At 39.3% G+C, this 24231-nt stretch overlaps 1 protein-coding gene across 6 annotated transcripts; it reads left to right on the plus strand.

Moving 5' to 3' along the window:
- The first annotated feature begins 353 nt into the window (after nucleotides 1–353).
- On the plus strand, nucleotides 354–24231 carry pisd (phosphatidylserine decarboxylase). Of its 6 annotated transcripts, none has more exons than XM_047151842.2 (8): nucleotides 354–498; nucleotides 1880–1947; nucleotides 3792–3946; nucleotides 16579–16815; nucleotides 18026–18164; nucleotides 18275–18424; nucleotides 18640–18800; nucleotides 21348–24231. In XM_047151842.2, the coding sequence occupies exons 1-8, from the start codon at nucleotides 437–439 to the stop codon at nucleotides 21600–21602; spliced, it is 1227 nt and encodes a 408-aa protein (XP_047007798.1). In that variant the 5' UTR covers nucleotides 354–436; the 3' UTR covers nucleotides 21603–24231. The 6 variants fall into 6 exon arrangements, with proteins under 6 accessions (XP_047007798.1, XP_017315828.1, XP_017315826.1 ...); XM_017460339.3 differs by lacking the exon at nucleotides 354–498 and adding an exon at nucleotides 13612–13777; XM_017460337.3 differs by lacking the exons at nucleotides 354–498; nucleotides 1880–1947; nucleotides 3792–3946 and adding exons at nucleotides 7201–7432; nucleotides 8915–9357; nucleotides 13612–13777.

Below are 24231 nucleotides of genomic sequence, written 5' to 3' on the forward strand. Positions count from 1 at the left end.
AATGTGTGTAAACTTTTGAACTGGTTCATTTGTGTAAATTCAGTTATGTATTGTGCACAATATGTACATGTGAAATAGCTTATTCAGGGCAGGACTAACCCTCTTATTATTGTTTTTTTATGTGAGTATGTGAGCTTACGACCTCAACTGTATCTTATCAGCTAATTATGAAGCCCTTCAGCAGTTGGATCAGGTGTCTCCATAATGTCGTACCTAATTTTCGACACTAGGTGGTGTTATGTGAGAAATGGCCAAGCTCCCAGACAGCAGGTGGCGCTGGTGCTTTTGTGATTCTATGTTGCGTGCTTTTAATGCAGCGCAGATGCAAATCAACTGATCTAGAACTCATAACAGCGAAACACTTCCTGGAAACGTTGTAATAAAGATCAGTGAATCTGTGCCGACGTCCTGGAGGTCCTCGTGGAGTCGAGGAAAAATGGCAGCGTCCTTGTGCAAGATGTGTTTCTCCAGTGTTCCGAGCGCAGTAAGAAAAACTGGGTGAGTTATTATTGTCAGGGCAAATTGTATGCGTTACTCGGTGCGTGAAGCATACCGAGTCGAGATGTCACGTCGTCGCGTGTTTTAAAAGGAAATGTAATGTAATGAGGAAATTGTTTGTGTGTTGTTCAGTTACACTGATGATGATGATGATGATCTTGCTGGAAAAAAAAACTCCCAATAGAAACCATCACAGAAAGTCTAATGGTTTCCACTACAAATATCATTACAATCCATCAGCTAACCATTAACACCATTTCCATTATTGGTCCTTAATGATATCCACTAGACATAACACGCCACCAATATAAGGCTACAAATTACCAGTAGAGACCCACACGGACCATTCCAGATTCCATTAAAACCAATACAATTCCCATTATAAAAATTAAAACTATTGCAAATTCTTTGAGGGTTTCTGGTTTTTTTCAGCAGTGGATAATAATGATGATGATGATGATGATGATGATCTTGCTGGAAAAAACCCCAATAGAAACCATCACAGAAAGTCTAATGGTTTCCACTATAAATATCATTACAATCCATCAGCTAACCATTAAAGCTATTACCATTATTGGTCCTTAATAATATCTTTTAATTAATTACTTTCTGGTCTCTGCCGGAATCACCTCTGACTCCGCCATTAAGGACTCGGACTTGAGTCCAACTCGGTCCCTTGTGGACTCGGACTCGATTGGTTAAAGGCTTGGTCTCGACTTGAACTCGACAAAGTTGGACTCAGACCCAACCCTACTCAACGCCACTGAACACCTTTGATATGAACTGGAAAACCGACTGCACCCCAGACCTCCTCACCGAACATCAGTGCCTGACCTCACTAATGGTGACTAGATGTGGGCGTGTCCAGCGATGCAACGAAGTTGAGAAAAGTTTGGAGCGACTTGGAGCAGCGACTACAAATGGGAGTGAAGACAGTAGAACGCACGTGATGCCTGATTTGCCATGCTGCCTGCTAGTCCGAATAGTTTCGTGGACCCAGACAGTCCGCTTTCACCTCAGATAGATGGCACACTGCTTCTCCTGCATCTCGTAGGATATGATGCATATATACACTGGTGAATTTTATATACAAACGCTCTCCCTACAGCACATTTCATTTTAACTGCAAGAAAACTGGTTCGTAAAACTGAAATGTTACTATGGCAACCAGTACTAGGAAGGCCACTTCGTAGAACAGCGTTAAACATGTTTAATAATTACTAAATAAATACTAAACCTAACGACTACGCTATACTTGTTTGATTACTTGAGGATTAAAGTAATTATGCTTTGATGTGTATATAACACAAGACTTCTAAAACAGGTTTTATTGTGTACTGTGTAAATAAAAAAAAAAAAAAAAAATTTGTGTTGTGTGCAGTGTGCTACTCCTCAACGCTCACCGAATCAGATGGAGTCAACACGCACACCTACGTGGATATTCGAAAGGTGAGCATTACTGTTTTTCTTATTGTACAATGATTGTAAGGAGTTTTTTTGCACTCACACTTGTCTTTCTATGCTAATGAATGCTGTACAATGGGGAAATGATGGTGGCGATATAATCTGGGATTTTTTCCCCCCCTTCCTTTTCTCCAGTGTACTCTAGTGCTACAGGTTCATGTACATGGCTACTGCTGCTTTAGGTCTATTCCTAAATGCATTTTTATGTCTTTTTACTAAATACAAATATTAAAAATAAAAACAGAAATGAACCATGTTTGAGTTTAAAACCCCGTTGGATTTTCCACAGACTTCAACAAGACACAAATCTGTAGCTGTTGGTGTGTAAAATAGTTTTATCTAACCACAAGCAGTTCAAACAGGACGAGCTAAACAGGAATAATAGCATTTATAATTGATTATTATTATGAGCATTTCCTTTGCTAGCTATATTAAACAAACTGTACTGATCTTGGCTAAAATAGAGAAATATTTAAGAATATTCTAACATTATTTTAAAGACTTAAATGAATGGGAGATCCAGGCATATTTCCTAGCCAGCTAGCTGTAAATGTTTGCTAGCTGTTTGTTACTGCTAGCTGTAAGCTAGCAAAGCAAGCGGTTGAATATTTACCACAGCAGAACTAGTTATCTAATTCAGGGGTTCCCAAACTTTTCCAGGGCAAGGCCCCCCAAATGGCATTAACATTTGATCAAGGCCCCCCTTTTGCAAGATGTCTTTAAAACACATTAAAAATACACACTTCTGAATATATCCCCCCTTTTTTTATTATTAATAATTACATCTTGCATCTTTACATTACTTTAGGAATTGATTGTGTGTGTGTGGTTGTCTGAGAGTGAGAAAGAGAAAATCATGTATTTATTTGTTTTTCACACCAAATTGTTGAGGCCCCCCGGGCGCCCCCTGGTGGTCGCCACTTTGAAAACCACTGATCTAAATCCCTGCTTAAAAAAAAACAACTAAAACTTTAGAGCATTTCTGATCATTACCATCACATAGACATAATTAGTGGTTTGACAGTTTTTAATAAATACCACCAAAACCCAATGAAGCCTTCTTTCGAAATAAAATTAGATTAAGCATTGGGACTCATTAGAAACAAAACATTACACACCACCAAAAACACATTTCAGAGTTGTTCTCTAACGGTTTCTAATGATTTTTTTTTTCTTCAGCTGTTATAAAACAGCTGCTGTTTGTTTCTTTTTGCAAATGTATTTTTTTAGAGTTCAGGCAAATATACCAGTCGAGTTCACACCTAAAACAGTGCTCTTGAATAGGATGAATATCATACGATGTATTTTTCCCGGCATCAGAGTCCAAGAATTGTTTTGGGTTTTTTTTGTTTTTTTTACAATGTTGGTGCAGATTTCTCCAAAGAAGTTCATAGATAATGCTATTGAGAGAAAGAAAAAAGCGTTCAAATATTTCTTCAGTGAAATGAAATTCTCCGAATAGTCTCGTTGTTTTTAGCCAGATTTACACTGGCGGTCAATTTAGTGCCTTCGCAACCTGATGACAAAGTTCTGGTTAGAATTTAAAAAAAATAATAATAATCTCAATGTGAGCACTGCTACGAAGCTCATCACCGATAGGAGGCCGGCATAGGATGACGCAAAACTCACAAGACCAGCTACATATAGTAGTGTAGTACCAAAACTTTTTAATGAACAGAAGAAAAGATCCTTATCCTCAAACTCACTTTGAAGAATGTTTATGATGTAAGTGGAACCTAGTAATGTTCTTTATACTATATTATATACGTCGTGACAAGTAAAGATCTTACAGGACCACTGAAATGACCCACGGTCTCTGTTTGATTCAGGCTCTCCAGGTCTTCAAGCACGTGTGCGCACACTTCCTCTCTTGATCGCTACCGGAAGCGGATACTTCGGCTACAATCGGTATGAGCGCTATAAAGACCGGGAGCTGGAGAAGCTTGGCCTTGAGGTTCCTCCACATCTCGCCAATGAGCTACAGGTGTGGCTTTCACTTAGTTTTCAGCTGTGGTTTTGGACATGTCGTGTGTATACCTACAGTCTGGGAACATGGCTTGCTCTCAGGCTTGTCATACAGATACTTCTATCCATTCCGAGGCAGTCTGCTTTCTCTACTGGCAGTGTGTGCAGTATTGTTGAGTAGCACTGACGGAGCAGTCTGATCATTTCACGTAAAATTTTCACCAGTGTCTCTGGATACCATGCTCAGTGTGCGTGTGTGTGTGTGTGTGAGTCATAGAAATTACTGTGCAATATTTTTCACTTCTTGCCTTTATTTAGCAGATATGCTTACGCTGTAATATTGAATCCATAGTGGGAAGTTGCCTTGGCCTGGGAATCCACTGGCATGTGGAGTAGGCTTGTATTCGCTTATAATATTTTAGTCATTTTATTTTACGGGAGGCGAGTGGGTGATATTGCAGAATTTTTAAAAAAAAAATTTTTTGACACACATGTATCACGATGACTCAGGAGTATATTTGATTTGCGTATTGTTTGTTCCCAAATGAAAAATCACTCATTAATTTTTCGGATAAAACTATGATCTTAAAAACCTGAGCTGAGACTGGACTTGCTCTTTAAAACCAGTGCTGATGCAACCACTTGTCCCCATCTGTTCGGTCTGTTATAGTGTTGTCTAGGGCACACCGTAAATAAACGGTTATTTGGGGCTTATCGACCTTGGAAGAAGGTCATAGTGATCTCGTGCTCCTAACGATACAGCTTCGGATTTCACTGACCTTTTATACGTTACCTCTAAGCAACTTTCATTCCGATAAATTCCGTCAGCATTCAACTTTAATTTCTGCATTTCACTGTAAACTGTCAGATGTTTTATTAATCCTTCAATGTTGTCCTTGAATACTGTTTCATAACAGCTGCGTTGTCATGGGACGGTCATTTCCCAGTGATTGTGTAATCAGGATACAAGATTGGGGTATTGGTATAAATAGTGATGGTCACTTACGTAACGATAAAACTTGATTATAGTGTTCTTCTGGTTGGAAGTTCAGCATGTTCACCTTTGGCACACTTACAGTGAAGTCGTCTCACCGGAAAACAAATCCTGTGGGTTATTCATATTTTGTCATCTTACCCAGCCTTAATGTTTATTCATTTTGCACTCGTGATGTTTGCTAAAGTATCAACAGTTTCGTGTATAAATTATTATAAAACGTATCCGGATTTTTAGATGCCTTTGTTAATCAAAAATGGCGTACAGATTTAAATGAATTTTGACTTATTTAAAAAAAAAATTTTATTAGATTTTTTTTTGTGTGTGTAGAAAGTTTAGATAGGAATTCCCAAGACATGCTGCATTTGTCATCGTCGGCCATTTTGGAACGGGAGGAGCATCACTTAATAGAAATAATCGCATGATAAAATAAGGATAATGGTGAATAAAACATTGGAGTGGTTTAGAGGGGATTTTACATCGACACGTTTCTAAAAACAGCCCTAAATTATAGTATAACGGTATACATGATGGGGTTAAATGGTCTCGTTTGCCTGGTTAAGGTGGCGTTGCAGAAATGAGCCGAGAGTGGCGTGACACAGTGTCGAGCTGATTGGCTGGTTTTGTTTGTGGAAAGCTGTTCGGTGTGTTTTATCTCTTATCAGACTCGTATGTCGTGCCCTATCTGTTTAATTTTGCATTAATTACATCACACAGACATCATCCCTCCAGCACGGCTTTGTTGACTGTCATTCATTTTGACCTGGTGTTGACCCGAGTCACGGCGGACAGTTAGATAATAAAATAAGATAAAGACGCAACCAATGAAGTGCTGCTGTTTGAGTTGTGGGACTGGCACAACATGACGCCTCTTACTCCGAGTTGAAAACGCCACGTTTATAACCGTGTATGATTAAGAGTGAATTTTTCCACTTGGAAATAAAATTCATAGAAATTTCTCAAAGGATTTTAGTGCCAGTTCAGGTTTTTAGGATCCGGTCAGATAAGGTGTAGGTTCCTTCTGATAAATCAATGGAATTATTTTCAGACTTGAGTTAACTTCAGTTGGACTTCAGATTTAAGTTGGGGGGGGGATAAAAATTTTAAAAAGCTTTGCAACAGTGTGCAGCTGCTTTTGACAGTTTGAAGAAACTGTAGCAGTCCAACATCTATGGTTTAGCTGTAGCATCTACACGAATTATATAGCAGGATTATCTGCAGTTTTAGATAAAGCAGTTGTCTGACCAGCCGTGAAGAGAAATTCTCCCGCCGGGAAACCAGTTCACTGAAGGGGAAAGGGCGTCAAATACATGCACTGGCTTGTCATGACGTCCACTTTCGCCTCACACCAATTTTACCTAGTCAACTTTGACCTGTGAATTCACAAATCTTGGACTTGTGAGTCAGTAAAAACAAAGAAGGCAGGACTGTAGTCACTTTCATTGGTAAAAAGATGGAGTAGCTGCTAATTATTACGTTGCAGTCACACAACTTATTATTATTATTATTTTTTTTTTTCCTTTTTCTTTGCTGTTTTCTTACTACTGCTTGTAGCTAAACGAAATTTCACAAATGCTTCCCAGTACACAACCTGTTCAGGTTTAGATTCTTTGTTTGCCGTTTTTAAAAAAAAAAAAAAAAATCCTCCATCTGCGTCAAAGTAATAAGTCATATTAATGTTTTGCTTATTTAAAGTTGATATTTGCAGCTCGGAAAAGTTTAACTTTGGAAAATTGCCACTGTTCATCTACAGAATAATGAGTCTGATGTCTTATTTTCCCATAACTTTCAACAAAAGTTGTAAAGAGTGAAAAACTAAGCCGGTATGATCTTGGTCCTTGATGTACAATACAAATATATAAAAAATAGTCTTTAACAAAAATTATATTCTAAGCAATTTTTCCTCAAACAGTGATTATTTGTAGATACACTATCTCTAATATTTTTTACGTTTAATCATAGCATGTCTGAAAGCATTGTTGATGTATAATCCATGTATAGCACTGTTATACCAGTGCGGAGCTCATAGACGTATCCACCACCGAGTAAAATAGTTTGTTGCCATGCCGTAACGTTGTTTCGGTCTGCACAGAAACAAGCAGATGACTCGATCTCTATGGTTTTGGATTACTGCCATGTTGCACGATGTAGCCGGTTTTCAATAGTAGACAAATTGTCCAACTGGGGGTGCAAAAAAAAAAAAAGTACCTTCTGTGATTTAATGAAATAAATAAAATCGATCCGAAAACCACTCTGATCTTGACTCTCGAGTCTCTCTTCATAACCACGGTAAACAGGATGTAAGACCCTTCACTCATTGGCCTGGCTGATGATGTGGGATGATGATGACGTCACTGTGAGATCAAGTTAAAGGGCGTCCTCAGCTGTTCAGAGTCCAGATGAGTCACATTGACTAGCGTTTAGTTCCCTCCTCTCACAAGCAGACAGGAAGAGGGGTACAAACTTCCCGTAACTCACTTTTCACCACAAGTCAAAAGATTGCCACTAAAAGTAAGTTTAAAAACTATTCGATTTTATTACTATTTTAAAAAAAAAAAAAAGATTTTAAATGAAAACACATTTGTTTTTCTAATATTTGTGTTTTGATATTAAATGTTCGATGTTGGGCTGCGATATGTGTAGGTAGTGTGTTCATATCCGTTTAGGATGGAAATAAACTGTAATTAGATGTCATGTTATGTGCTCTTACATGAAATGATACTGATTTGTGTATATTTGACAAGATGTGAGGTACTCGGCTAGTTTAAATGCTGAAGTTCCTGTTACTTGCGTTTTTGGAATAGAAGGAAGCAACTAGCCATGTGTTGTCATATGATGTCTTTACTGTTGTGGGTAAAATCAGGTCATTATAATCTCCCTACAGATTGATTTTTGTTTCAAATTGATTTGTGTTTGAATTAAATACTCGACGAGCATTTACTTAATAATAGTGATGCAAGTGTACTATTCAGAAAATCTGACAATTTCACCATAGTTATCTCTTTACTAATACAGTATTTTTGAAATATTTGAAGAATACAGCCTGGTGTAAAAGTTAGTATACCCTTAAGACAAAATGATCTTTATAGAAACAAAATCCTTTAGTGTTTTTCAGTTTCATAGATGTTCCTTCATTATGAGAGGTCATGGAATATGGTCACTTAATGTGGGGTTTCTCAAACGTTTTACAACTTTTTAACTGTAATTAGCACAGACCGCCTTAGCTCAAATTGATTTCGTGAACACAATCCAGCTTCTCGAGTACTCGGTTCATCATAACGAAATGTACAATAGATTGTGGCTATTTTGTTGAGAGTTGTTTTTTTTTTGTTTTGTTTTTTTAATTCCTGAACTTCATTTAAACTCACCAGTTGAACAGACTTGTAACTATAGGACTCCATAATTAATATAATTTCTTAGATAATCGTTTATAAATTTAGCCCCAAAATGAATCTGAAATGGTGAACAACAAGCAAAGGGAAAATATGAGCGTTTATTGTTATAATAGTTATTGTTTTAATTTTTATTTGTAAAAATAAATAAATAAATAATAAACATGTTGTACATGGACCAGATACAACCACCCCAACCAGCCCCCCCCCCCCCCATGGGGATGAACTGTTCAATCGAGGCATATTTTCCTACTTTCAATTTAAACACGTTAGGGTGCACAAACTTTTGCACTCAGCTGTACAGATCCTGTAGAGCTACAGTTAACCATTTTAGTGTGTTTATGCAGTTCTGTGTGTGTGTGTGTGTGTGTGTGTGTGTGTGTGAGAGAGAATTAGAGGTTTGTGTTTAATTGTGTAACAGCTGTAGAAAATGACCTGTTTTTTAGCTTGAGATTTTTAAACTGTGGTGCACTGGGTATAACACAGGGGTGAGCGAGTTCAGGGTCGACATACTTCACTGTATTGTCTTTCTAGTGTAGGGGGTAAAAAAAAAACAAATCCACTCACCCCACCCCCATTTTCCAAACCACTATTCTCCCAGCAGCATCAGTTCAGGAGCTTAACACCACAGGAGGCGGCCCTAGCACTCAGCCGGCCAATCACAACCACACAGTGCAACCGGTGACCGACTCAGAGGGCTGGGCTTAGAGCTTGGGAAAAGCACCGGCAGAAGCAAAGAGAGCAGAAGGACCACAGAAGCATCTTGCGGTGCGCATCTCTCTACCGTGATCATGTGTCAGCCGAGCCTGAAGCAGCAGCGGCGGACCGCAGTAGGGAAATGGTGAGATGTTGCAGAGCTTTGCACAGGCCGTCCTCTTGCTACAATCTCCACAGAGTCAGGGTCGATGCCCGGCGCCTCCGATCGCTCGGCTCCTCCTCCTTAGCAGGAGCGGCAGGGGGGTCTGCAGGCTGCAGTAGAAACGCTGATGCCAAAGGCCCCGGTGCTCCGGGGGTCGTTCAGATCAGCCATCAGAGCCGTTTCAGGTACCACAGGAGGTGGATGTGGAGAGTGTGATGATGGAGTAGAACGTGGGCCTGTGTGTGTGTGTGCGAGAGTGGATGCGACTGAAATACAAATACAGCTTTGGTGTTGATGGATGAAGGTTTTTGTGTTTAGCGGAATGGATGATATTGGAATAATGGATGATGGATAACAACGAGAGGCCAAAAAAAAAAAGACAAAGCAGATGGGATCTAATGTAATTAAATTATGTCCCTGATGACACACAATGCATTTGTGTGAGTGTGTGTGTGTGTGTGTGTACGATTGTGTATGTGGTTTGACTCTAATACAGTCCTTCAGCTCTCCTTCCTGTATTTGCACTAATACTATTAAGATCTTGCCAGGGAGCCTGTGTGAACAATGCATGTGAGCTAACACAGCCTTTTATTAGCCTTTACTCGTGCCTTAGCCATGACCTGTTCCTCATAACGAGCTGCTCAGTCAGTCATGCGGGGACACAGTCGGAGAAACGACCTCTCAAGAGACACCTTGTACCCCCCCCCCCCACCCCTTGGTTCCCTTTGTTTTTCTTTGTTCCATTTGCCATCGATTTCAGACCTAGGCCGAGCCAGCGATTCTCCCTGCGTTTTATTCTGTACCGTGAATAGCAAGTAAGCTGCAGTGCTCTTCATACCAGCGTACTCGGCTGTGCCAGACAGCCTGGATGGGGGGTAGTGCACAAAAACCTTTTTAACTTGGCATACCAAACGAAACGTTCATAACCGTACTCGTGTAGAGCCATTCATGAGATAATATTCCAGGCCGCATGACGATGCCTGGACTGCGTTTATTTACGTCGGAAGTGAGCGAGGTTATGTAATATAGGAAAAACAAGAGTGGTACGTTTTTAAAAATGGCTACTCATAACCTCTGCAGTGCAGTTTTAAAGCTACAGTGCACTCTTCACAGAAATAAACAAGTCATCGCTGATAAAATAGTATTACCTATTATACTAAAAAATATAGCTTTATCTAGCTATAGAGAATACTGTATGATGCAAGATTGACGTTTGTGAGACTTGCTAATACCAAATTTGTGCATAATCCCACTTCACTATTGATCAAGTTTACTTCTCTTGTGCTAATTAAATTGTTTGGTTGAAGATCTGTATCTCTTTGTGCCAAACAGGCTCTATTGAGATCGTGTTACAAGGATAGCGCAACACTACTATTTGAATCAATATTCTCAGGAAGAATCATCCAGCCCTGCCGACAATTAGGTCAACACTGCGTGGAAAATCATTCAAGCTCATTCAGGCTTTACTGACAGCTCTATTGTAATACAAGATGAAATGGTGTGTGTGTGTGTGTGTGTGTGAGTGAGTGAGTGAGTGAACAACCACATAAAAAATGTGTTGCAGTCAAGGCTGAGAAGGCCAGGTGCTCATGTTAGTATTGATTAAAATGGTACTTAGGAATACTGTAAGTGTACACTTGCGTAAACTGTATTATCATCAGTGAATTTCAGGAAGCGACGTTTATTTGTCATATAAACAATAAAGCACAGGGAAAATTTTTTATTTATTTTTTTTTTTCTTCCCCCCTCTCCTTTTCATATCCAAGCTTGTTAGGATCTGCGGTCAGAGCGCAGGATCAGCCATGATATGGCGCCCCTGGTGTAGATAAGGTTAAGGGCCTTGCTCAAGGGCCCTACGACATTCTGAGCAGTAACCCAGAGCCTTAACTGCTCTACATAAACGTGAAGGTGTGCATGGGATATTTAAATTTAAATTAAATTTATTTTTTTTCCCACTCCCAAAGGAATTCTGACGAGTCCCATCCTAGTTTATTTATTTATTTATTTATTTTATATAGACAAAAGTTCACACCCCCTGACTCTTAATGTATCGCGTTGCCGTCTTGAGCATCAGTGAATGTTTGCACCTTTTGTAATAGTCGTGTACGAGTCCCTCGGTCGTCCTCGGTGTGACAAGATGGATCTCAACGTCATATAGTCACTGTTGGAAAGGGGTCAAATATGCGGAAGATGCTGGAAAAGTAACGAATGTGCAGGACCTGGAGATTTTTCTGAAGAACAGTGGGCAGTTTAACTGCTCAGGACAAACAAGGGACTCGTGAACAACTCTCACAGAACATATAAACACAGTCGCTGATCATCCAGGTAACGACGCACGGGATTAAGAATCGAGCATGTAAATAATTCGGTTATTCCGATGTCTGGTGGACTATGTGTACGTGTGAAATAGCTTATTCAGTGTAGTACTAAGTAAAAAAAAATTTTAAATGCGATTTTAATGATCCCTCTTATTTAAAAAAATAAATAAATAAACTAAAAATTATTCTTATTAACATTTTGCAGATTTGAACTTACTCTCTAAATCTGCATATTATCATTATATTATATTATATTATCTTTCTTTTTTGGCAAACTCTCTTGTTGTCACAACCTCCTGTTAATTCCACGCTGCGGATTTCTCTGTGTGAGACTATCCGTGTCAAGGCACTCTCTCTGGCCACATGGTTTCTCTGGCCACATACCCAGGGTTTGATCCTGATTAGAACAGGCCGTGTATTAGGTCCTATAGATAGCTTCCGCACTGCATTCCAAGTTGACCCCGGTACTGCTCACTCATCACTTTCAGTTCCAAAAATCCCCAGCTCACTGACATACTGAAGGTAATCTTGTTTTAGTCTGCTAGCATGCCCTCAATCTCCGTGCGCTCGCAAACAAACTACTTTTTATACCTTTCCCTTTCCAAGACATGTATGGCAGCTTTCTGGGGCTGCAAACTATGTTCATTTTTGTGTGTTTCAGAGCTGCCTGGATTCAACACGCTACACCAGTGTAGTACTAAAGCCGTGGTTACGTACAGCTGTGCTTGCTGTTTACAAGGTCACATGGGTTTCATAATGTTCTAAAGCTGCATAGGACTGATCCATTTTCAAGGCTCTGGTGGTGTTTAGCACTTAAATCCTTCACTGTGTAGTATCGGTTGATGGATGTAATATATTTTTTTTAAATGGGCAGTGCAGGAAGTGGTAGCTCAATGGTTAAGATGTTGGACTTCTGATCAGGAGGTCATGAGGCTAAATCCCAGCACTGCCAAGCTGTCACTGCTGGGCCCTTGAGCAAGGCTCTTAACCCGCACCTGCTTAGTTGTAGAGATGAGATAATTGGAAGTCACTCTGGATAAGGGCATCTGCCAAATACCATAAATATAAATGCAAATATTTAAGAGTACTTAACTTGATTTAAATGTACTAGTCATAAACATTAATAGATTTGCTATAACACATCTGCAAACACCAACCGCCCTCAAACATTGTGCACTTGACCAAACGTTTTATAGCTGATTGTTGTTCATTTTCTATAACATTCTCCACTTCAGGTTGTAGTAAGTAACAAAACAAGAGTAAATCACTTTTTTACATTATGCTATGATACACACAGATACTTACAAATGTATCGGTGTGTAAACTATAATGTTAGACTGCAATGCCATCAAAAGTAAAAAAAAAATTTGGTTTAGGTTTCTTTCTATTTTTTTGTGTATATTTATGTTGACTTATTCCTTTCGTAGTTAAATCAAGCTACATACACCTAGACTAAATGCTTGTGTTCGACTAACCACAAAAAAATAAATAAATAACTTTGAATTTCTCACTCCAATCACGTCTCCAACACGTTTTATACATACGATTTTAGAGACGGGTGTTGCCCAACATGTCGTCTTTTTTCCATGTAGTAATAATGCAACTTACTTTCTTGAGCTTTCAGGAAGTGGTCAGTTGCGGATATCTTTTGTTTTGTTTTGGTACTGCCGGACCTCTGGAATACTAACACGATATTTTAATGGGCACTGTCCGTTCAGAGAAGTTTAGATCTTGCTTGAAAGATACGTTTTAAGTTACAAGTTATTTAGAGTTAACGGAGTCACTTCAGCACATTAAAAAAAAAATGCAGTACGGTGTCCCTCAAGGTTATGATTTAGGCCCTTTTTTTGTTTTCTCTTTATATTTTGTATCAGACCTGAAACTTGATTCATAAATTACCTGTTTAGCCCTAGATAATTCTAGTTATGATAATACTGTTTGTATTTACATGTTTATATTTTAAACTGATGAAATAGCTGCTACGTGAATAACCTTAATTAACGTTGTTGTTGTTGTTGTTGTTTTAATCCTACCTGTTCAGGTCTTTCCATTATTGTAGTAATATAGTACTGTACTGTTTGCGCTCTGAGCCTCACTGGCTTCGTCATGCGTGTCGCACAGGTTGCAGTTCCCGCAGTTGGCTTTGCGGCGGCGCCTTGGACAGCTGAGCTGTATGTCCCGGCCCACTGCCCGACTGCGCTCATGGCCACTCTCCTTCCTCCACTACATACTGCCATTCGCTGTACTCAAACCTCTCGCCAAGGTGGGCTGGCGGCCCACGAGCAGAGTAAGTCTAGTGGAAGGGCATTATGGCCAAAAGAACAGACGTGTGTATGTGTGTGAGTGTGTGATGAGCTGTGTATAAAATCCGTATCCAGAGACAACCTCAAATTCTCTTTTATTAGTTTAACATTTCAACATGCCGACCATCACCAATACAAATCTTTTATAAACAGAAAAGAGTGCATTGAGTGCAAGAGCATGTAGTGCAGATGGCTGCTTGCGTATTCACTCTCCACAGGCCGGAGTGAAAAGGCCCTCTGTCCTGCTGAGGTTCACTGAACTGAGGAAAGCTTTGTCCAGCTCCGCACCAGTGTGCCATGGCAGCTTTCACAGCATTGTTCAGTATCTGAAAGAATTCCCAGTCAGGCCCAGCCTCTGATACGGTTTCGAAATGATTATTTATTTATTCACTCAGATTTTATTTTAAGCTTCCATTCTATCATTTGAGGCTGTTGCTTTAACTTAATAGGACATTTAATTATAAGCACACACTGTCAGTGTAGTATGAGAGTATTAGATTAAATGCAACTGCTTACATGTGCTGCTGTAAATCGTAACCATTTCCCTCGTTTTTTTTTTCTTTTCTGTACACTAATTTTCCTCTATCTCTTTGTCTGTCTGTCTATCTGTCTGTCTACCTGTCTTTTTCTGTCAGTCTCTGTCTGTCTCTATAGCCTAGTTCACACAGCACCAACAGATGCCGGCCGACACCAGCAGACACGTTTGTCGGGATTTGTCAGATCAGTGTGTTAACCCTGTTGGCGTTGATCTGCGTTTTCTTTCACCGAGTGAAAGCAGTCGTGTCATGGAATGTCTTGAGCAGTGTGGTTTGATTTTCCAACAAACTGATATAAGCTGACCTGGGCACAAACTGTTGCCATGACAGCGAGGCAAGCGTCCCTGAAAACCCCACGGAGACAAAAGATTGTGCCTTAGATGCTAGACGTGTTAAATCATTGTTGTGGATAAAATGGCAGATTTCTGGACGAATCAGAAAGAAGGTGATCAATTATATATGGGTGTGTTTTGTTTAAATAAAGTTGTTTATTTTGACCCCTGGTGAGGATCATCTACTCCTGCGTTTTGGATTTTAAATCGGGATCATCCGCTACCCGAATGCCGAAATCGCAACAAGTATTGCTCATAGCGTATGATGTAATAATGGTCTTGGCTTACCGTGTAGACGTCTTGCTCCGAGTTGTTGAAACTGCTTGGGGACAAACCGAGTAAAATTTTGAAAGCTTTGCACATCCTGCAGTTCTCTGCGTAAATGTAAGTAAGCGCCCTGTCTCTCACGTCGCAACCACCAAGACGTCACCCACAACCTGTTTCGTTTCACTCTTCGTCTTTTCAGGCAAAGAACGATGCTTAAAGACACTAGTAAAAGTTTGTTGGTGTCGGTTGGGGCATTGTGAATATGACAGTTGTGTAAATCCAACAGCCAACTTTTAAATGTTGGTGATTGTCGGCGTTGGTCGGTGCAGTGTGAACCAGATTTATCTTTGTCTGTCTGTGTGTCTGTCACCATCTATCGCTATCGGTCAGTCTGTCTTTCCATTACTGTCTGTCTGTATGTATCTACAATTATCACTGTCTGTCTGCCTCTCTGTATCCATCTCTATCTATCTAGATCAATAGCCAGATATACACTACCAGTCAAAAGTTTAGACACGCTCATTCTTTATTTTTAATTCCCCGGCCACATCTTATTATAATAATAAAGTCATCAAAACTCTGGAGTAACACGCATGGATCTATGGGAATTGTGTTGTGATTAAAAAAAAAAATCCAAAATAAATCAAAACAATTTAGTATTTTATCATCTTCAAAGTAGGCGCCCTTCCTACGCTGGACACTTATCGGCTGCTTTTCTGAATCTTTCGCTCCAAGTCGTCCGTTTAAAAAAAAAAAAATATATATATATATATATATATATATATATATATATATATATATATATATATATATATATATATATATATATATATATATATATATATATATATATATATATATATATATATATATAATAAAATTATCTATATATTATCTAATTATCTCCATGTAGATAATTTTTTTTTGTAAATAAAATATTAGTTTTCTTATCTGAAAGAAATGAATACGTCGGCACGATTATATTTTTATCTACAACACCGATTTCAAACATTTAATCACACCCCTTCAGATCAAAAGGTTTTTAAGATCATGAGAAATATTTCAGTCGAGTGTCCACAAACTTTTGACCGGTAGTGTAGGCAGACAGACAACCACCTTTTCCTATTAGGATTTTGTTAAATACTCAAATTTAATCTGTAACAATAAACTACTTTCACTATGATTTTTTTTTTTTCCCCCCCATATCCACACTTAGTAAAAACTAAAGTCCCTGAAATTAAATCCATAATTTACATCTCCAGAAGTGTGCTGTAGTATTCAGATGTCCCTTATGTCCACTAGAGCTGAAGCTGCCTATTGTAATCCACTTGGAGTAAACACTTTGGGCAGCTACTTGCAGTGTCTCAAATCGCACACGCGTGCTAATTTTGACCGATGTCCCTATATTATGGTTAGCTTTTGAATGAAAGAATAAAAATCTCTCATGTTGTCTTTAACCCTGCCTAAACATCTGTTCATGCCTCTTCTGGATCTTCTACATTAGTAAATACTATCGAATGTAAGAGCATAGTTCCTTTCAATTTCATGCTTTTGACTGGTTATCATTTGGGTTATTTGTTACATATTGCGTGACATTTAAAACTATTCAGTAAACAGCCAGATACTTAATTGTCTGAATTCCTGACTTAGGTTACCATATACAAGACCATACCCACACGGCTGCTCTCCAGGGCCTGGGGTCGTCTTAACCAGGTCGACCTGCCCGTCTGGTTACGGAAACCCATTTATAGTCTATACATATGGACATTTGGGGTGAACATGAAGGAGGCGGCTGTGGAGGACCTGCAGCATTACAAGAACCTGGGCGAGTTCTTCAGACGCAAGCTCAAACCACAGGCCCGGCCGGTGTGTGACTCGCACTGTGTGGTAAGTGGGCGTGTGTAACCACTATGAGAAGGTCAGTATTAGAACGTTGGTTTAAATGAGAGTCTTAAGGCATGCACTGGCTTCTACAAACATAACATAATTGTGGAGCAAATAGACGTCTATCACCATATCATGGTATCGTACTTAGCAGCTGGATGAACTCCATGGCCGACCATGCCTGTGATTCGGTCACAAAAAACAAGTTGTGCCCAAGCTAACTTTTTCATGCTAAACAGGTTTCCTGCTAAACTTGCCATCCTCGGCTTGCGTTAATTTCTCTCTTCCTTTTATCTTTGCAAATATGCAAGAAGTGCATTTCTTCCTCGTATTTGATCATTTCCTTATGTACTGCGAACAATTTGCAGTAATTTATGCACTTTGCAGCAGACGATCATATTACAGTAGTTGTTGGAATTGTCATGAAATTTAAAAAATAAATAAATAAACGGCCACCGGTAACGGAGCTCTTGTAAGCGACGACCAGTGCAAAACCACTGAGATTATGCAAGCTTGTAAACTTGCGAAGATGGCTTCCTGTCTGCGCAGCCTTCACAGATGTCGTTTCTGCGTTGAGTATGCCGAAGTCGTTAGTACTACTATTCATGGTATATTACCATGTCAACTAATCAAACCCCATTAAAGTCCCCATGAAATCAAAATTGATGTTTTGTGGCTTTTAAGATGAATATGTTAGCCTTAAGGTTAACTATAAGCTAGTGTGCACCAAAACAATGACAAAATGCGCATTTAGAAGAATATATAAATGCTTCACCATCTCTCTCTACGACCAATACCGATCAACAATTTGGATGATTGTTCATCATTCTGCACTTCCGCTTCTCGTCGGATTTTCTGTCAAATCAAACGCGCTCTACAATCTGAAGTGTCCCGCCCCCAACTTTTTAAAAAATCTATGGTACTAACTGTCAAGTACGGCTTAGCCCGGGCTGCGAGCTAAGCTAAACGCTATTGGCTATTTAAAAAGAGGGCGGAGCCGCTCGATATGTTTCGGTGGAAATTACACCACCACGTCGAATAACGCTGTGTGTTTCAAGGCACTTCACGGGGACTTTACGCTCATTACGTGTCTGATTAACAGTCTTGACAGTGCTAGATAATTCCAAAGTAAAATTTTAGGTCTTGCCTCCCCTATCTCTCCCCCTCTATTGTTTATCCAGAATGAATGTTAATCATACATATACATCCTCAGATCAGTCCAGCTGATGGGAAGATCCTTCATTTTGGCCGGGTAAAGAACTGCGAGGTGGAGCAGGTGAAGGGCGTCACCTACTCCCTGGAGACCTTTCTTGGTCCATGCACGTGGGCCGAGAGCTTAGGAATCAACAGAAGTGAGTACCTTTTTATGCTTATGATTGTGTCACGGATTTTATTTTAATTTTTTTACTGAGCTGTTTAATGTTTGTTCTAATATCCGTGTTTTTGCGCGTGTGGTGTTTAGATGAGGATGATGACGGCAACTTCCAGAACCTGCTGGTGACAAAGGAGGGGAATGAGCTGTACCACTGCGTGGTGTATCTGGCACCAGGAGATTATCATTGCTTCCACTCACCCACTGATTGGACAGTTGCACACAGACGCCACTTTCCAGGTGAGGCTCAAGCCTTTCTCTAATAATAATAATAATAATAATAATAATAATAATAATAATAATGCCATTTTGTATAGTGTCTGTGCTTTTAACACCCTTAAAAATGGACAGCGTATTATTGATTGATTTATAATAAATTATGGCCTGTGGATTAGGAACTGAATGGTACATCCAAACCCTGATATTTGGACTCTTGCCATGGCTGTGTTTTGCAGGCTCTCTGATGTCAGTGAACCCGGGTGTAGCGCGATGGATTAAAGAGCTCTTCTGTCACAATGAGCGCGTGGTGTTGAGCGGAGAGTGGAGACACGGCTTCTTTTCACTAACGGCTGTCGGAGCCACCAACGTCGGATCCATCCGGATCTACTTTGACAAGGTCAGAGTTCGGTTTTCTTTCAGCACAACCCGTCTTTCTTTCCCTGTTTCCTTTTCAGTCCCGTTGTTTTTGTTCTCTGTGTAAACCTTATTACTGTCATGCTGCTATTTAAGCAGATGGTTCCCTGGTGTTTTCCAGCATTTGCCCGTCCTCAGTGACGCCTGCTGGTGATATTAGATGTGAAGGTTGAAATCGAATGTGCGTAACTAGACAGTGAAGTGATGGGTTGAGCATTGCATTATATCACGAGGTCTCATGCCAGAAGCACACTTAAAGGCAGATAGGCAGCTGCATTTATGATTTCACGTCTCTGTAATGATCTACTGGTAATTTCTACTTTGATTGGACGATGTGTGTTTAGTCTCTCTAGTTGTAATTTCTCATCCAAATGCATTTTGGGGGAAATAAAAGGATACTGGAGTAAATAATTCACCTCATTTACATTCGTCACACCCACAACTGTATTTGACATGCGCCTTTTCGGTCACTGCTGATGATTGATGTGTTACGGATGTGTTTCTATCGGCCGCGTCACTCTGTGTAATCACCTGACACGACTGTCTCTGATGGGCTGCATGAATCTACGGTCTGGGTTAGAAAGAAATCAGCCCCAGCCTCTCTTCTCTCTTCTTCACACCAGTCTGTGTATTTTTCTTGCAGTCATAAAGTACAAAAAATGTTTGTTAATTGTTAGCAAAAATTTATACATAATAATATTTCTTGCAAGAATGCTTTAAAAAGCATGTAAGCTCAAATACCTACGAAAGTGCTTGTAAGTAAATATGTATATAAATATGTTCGTAGATAAGTAACTAAGTGCGTAAGTAAAAGGAAAAGTACGCAAGTTAAAATATGTGCATAAGTACTGTGCTGTGAAAAAGTATTTACTAGTATATAGTATATCCTGATTTGTTCTGTTTTCGTGTATCTCTTACTAAATTGTTTTAGAAGTTAAAACACAATCTAAGATAAAAACAAAGGCGACCCGAATAAACACAGAATACAGTTTTTAAATAATAATGTTATTTATGAAACTAAAAAAGTTATCCAATACTAACTGGGCCTGTGTGAAAATGTATTTGCCCCCCGTTGTTACTAATTCCCCAAATCTATTATGAACTGCATTCATAACGGAGTTCAGCTGGACTAGACACAACCAGGATTGATTACTGCAAACTGTGTTCAATCAAATCAGCACTTAAATAGAACTTTCTGAACAGCATGAAGTTGGTTAAAAGGTCTTACCCAGTAACACGCTATGCCAAAATTTGAAAGAAATTCCAGAAATGTTGAGGAAGAAGGTGATTGAAATGCATCAGTCTGGGAAGGGTTACGAAGATATTTCAAAGGCTCTGGGACTCCAAATAGACCACAGTGAGAGCCGTTATCTCCAAATGGAAAAGAAGTGGGCCTCAGAAGTGGGCGACCTTCCAAAATTCCTTCAAGAACACAGCAATGACTTAACCAGGAAGTCGCGAAAGTGCCAAGGACGCCATCAAAGGAACTACAGGCTTCTCTTGCATCAATAAAGGTCACTGTTCATGACGAAATGGCATCAGTGGCCAGAGGAAAACCACTGCTAACCCAGAAGAACATTAAGGCTGATCTGAATTTTGTCAAAACACACCTTGATGATCCTCAAACATTTTGGGAGAGCATTCTGTGGATTTGATGAGTCGAAACTGGAACTGTTTGGAAGACGGTGGCCCCATTACATCCGGTGTAAACCAAACTCCGAATTCATACCTACGGTCAAGCATGGTGGTGGAAGTGTGATGATGTGGGGATGCTTTACTGCTTCAGAGTCTGTGCAACATGTAATAATTGAGGGAAACATGAATTCTTTCTCTACCAGAAAATCCTAAAGGAGAATGTCCCGTCTTCAGTCTGTAAGTTTTAACTAAAGCGCAACTGGATTATGCAGCAAGACAGTGATCCAAAGCACAGGAGTAAGTGCTGCTCTGAATGGCTCAAAAAAAGCTCAATTTAAGTCCTAACGTGAACCAGTTGAGATTCTGTGGCAGAACCTTAAACCGGCGGTTCATGCTCAACAACCCTCCAATGTGAATTAAAGCAGTTCTGCAAAGAAGAGTGGGCCGAAATTCCACCGCAGGACTGTGAAAGACTGAACTCCAGTTATCGGAAGTGTTTGGTTGCATTTATTGCTGCTCAAGGTGGCACAACCAGATTTTAAGGGTGATGGGTGTTTTGATAGACTTATTTTTTTTTTGCTTCAATAAAAAAAGTTAAATAAAAAAAAAAAAAAAAAAAAAAATACTGTTTACTCAGCTTGCCTTTGTTTTATGTTGTATTTCGTTTGAAGATCTAAAATTATTTATTATGAGAGATGCACAAAAACAGAAGAAATTCAAATACTTTTTTTCTGTAAATATGTACGTAAATAATAAGTTTGTGGATAACTAAGTGCGTAAGTGCGTGCGTAAGTAAGCATGTACAATATGCATACATAATCTTGAGCGTGAGGTTTCGAAGCTGTTCTGCTGCTCTACAAGGAGCATTAACCAAGTCGTTATCTTCCCTCTGTAGGAACTCCGTACAAACAACCCTCGTTACAATAAAGGCTCATACAATGACCTTAGCTACGTGTCTAAAAACAACCAGGAGGGTGTGAGTCTGCGAAAAGGCGAGCACTTGGGCGAGTTCAACCTGGGATCCACCATTGTTCTGCTGTTTGAAGCTCCACAAGACTTCACCTTTAACCTCACAGCAGGCCAAAAGATCCGTTTCGGGGAACCTCTCGGGATGATTGAGACAGTCGCGTGCGTGGACAGTCTGATGTGACGTGCAGACTTCAAGGAGGGTTCCACAGACTAACACACAGCGCACACCAAGGAACACGTGTTACTCGATGACATGGACGGCTTCACAGCACTGGCGTTGCATTATTGTGATTAGAGTCACGTTTACTTCAGAGGTGTTTATAACAAATGTTGGCGTGAAAAAAATTTGGTTTACTAGAAATGTTTTTTTATGCTTCAAACGTTTTTATTTTCTGTTGTTATTTGTGAAATTTTTGTCTCCTTTTGTTTTTTTGGCCATATTGCCTTTCATCATTGTTTTGAGGTGGGTAGAATTATTATTATTATTTTATTTTTTTTAATTATTATTATTATTATTATTATTATTAATGGGTTTGTAGCACTGACAGAGTTGTTTGTGTTTTGTTTTTTTTGTTTTTTTACGCAACTGGAATATGTACACTTTGGCACTTTTGATTTTTGCTCCACAGTAAACAAGCCCTTATTCCATTTCTGATTTGATGTATGAAACTGGAAACCTGAGCAATAAACCTGCTATTAGATTTTTGATGAGATAAAACCGCAGTTAATGTAAATGATCCAAACGGTTGCCTCGATTTTCTCGTTCAGTTGACGTGCTGTTCTCTGGAAATGAAACAATACAAGCCTCTCGGACAAATGAACCCCTTTTGCAACAGAGAGCAAGTTTCTAAAACGAAAGGATCAAGAGAAAACATACCGCAGTTAATTTTTTCCCTTAACGTATCAGTAACATGACCGATACATCTAGCATTTATTTTTGAGAAGCTAGCAATGCTTTTCGTCCGAGATAAAGCGGTAACTTTACGTTTTCCACCACTGGAGCAGACTTCTTAGCGCTTTCTTGTTTCTCGCTAACGTGACCAGCTTGTTTGGGTTTTTAAACGTAAACTATGACATCATTCGTTAATACGTTGCGAATTGTCATGCGTCAAAGATAGCTCTGGTAATGATAGCTCTCCTAGCAACATAGGAAAATATTTAGGACATTCTCTTAACTTGCTCTTCTAAAAAAAAAAAAAAAAAAAAAAACTCCATTGTGAAAAGGTGCTCATTTGAGAAACATTTTAGCTCCAGCTACACTCAAGTATAGGATGGATTTTGTTTTCACATTAATTCCTGTTTTATCTCTTGTAATGTTCCTGTCGTGAAAATCGAATGGCCAAAACGTCCCTGACTTACGGACAGCACGTACAATCCCATATGAACACGTACACGCGTATAAACAAGAAAAGAATTGGCAAAGATTTCCTAATCATTTCAAACAGAACACTACAAGAAACTGTCGAGTTGCTTGTTAATGACTTTGTGATCTGGAGAAGTCCATTAGCTTCACTGCCACACATTTAGCTTATATCTTTACTCTGTGTTCACACCAGCAGCGATTTATTTTTATTGACTCCTCCCCCGCCCCTCCCACCTTGCACCTCTACATTGGTCACTAGTGGGTGGTCCTATTTTAGTTTAGGGCCTGTTACTATGGTTTCATTCTTAGCCATATGAATCCATATAAATGATAAAATACCTACATTAGCTACAGAACGTATACAAAACTAGTCCTTTTTTTTTTTTTTTTTTTTTTTCCTTCCCTTTTTAAATTTTTTATTTTTTTTTTCTTGCCACAAATAAGGTTTAATGTAAACGTTTAAGCAAATAATGTTTGTGTATAATGTACTCTTTCTTGCAATGTCTGCTGTCTATTTAACACGCTTAAATGGTGATAACTTTGTGTAAATGAAACACTTCAAGCTTGTAGCAGCAGAGTGAGTCTCAGCAACTGTCTCGGGAGGGAGCTGCAGAACCAGAAAAAAACACCGTAATGGTTCTTAAGTCAGGAGGGACAAAGAAGCCGTCCATCGTTCACGTCGATTGTCGCCAAATTGCTTCGCTTGTCATTGGCTCGACTTTGTCCCGTTTCTCGTCAGGCATCACTTGATGATGTTTCTTCGCATACTGTCATCAGAATCCGCCAGTGCTAATTGAAAACGAACGATTTCCACGTTGCTTTGTCACATTGCGTCAAGTCGCTCGTGTCGCTTGTAGTTGAGTGAGTAACTAGATAAACGTCCGACCACACGCGCCATAGGATTGGACCGTGGAATCGTTTGAGCTAGTTGTTTAGATTTGTCGCCTTGGCAACATGGTTAGAATTGAGAAAATCTCAATTTAAATGTCACTACTTTGTGCTTTCGCTTCGTCGCTTGCTAGCGTGCAAACTGAGCAACAGCTGGGAATCACCAGCACTCTGAAAATGACCGACTTCCCTTTGGGTTTCGCTGCTGGTGTGAACACAATGTTAGACCTGGAATGCCTTTACTTCAATTCCCCTTTAGTAAGGTAATACGGTTAATCTCGAATCTTGAGTTGATGAGGAAAAAAACTGGTCCAAGATGTGTTCTGCCAAGGCTTGATCCGTTTATTACATGTTTAATATGTTTAAGAACTGTTTAATACTTGTTTATTACAGTGTTAGAGTGGCAGATTTACACAGTATTGCATTACTGTACTGCATGCCAATTTGTATGTAAAATACTTGAATAATTTGACTCTAACACTGCATAGATTTTAACTACAGTATAGATGAAAAATGTAAAACATGCCGTTAGTAAACATTTTGGCAAATTTGTAAAAGA

This window comes from Ictalurus punctatus, chromosome 28 (genome assembly GCF_001660625.3).
Source record: "Ictalurus punctatus breed USDA103 chromosome 28, Coco_2.0, whole genome shotgun sequence".
Taxonomy (NCBI): Eukaryota; Metazoa; Chordata; class Actinopteri; order Siluriformes; family Ictaluridae; genus Ictalurus; species Ictalurus punctatus.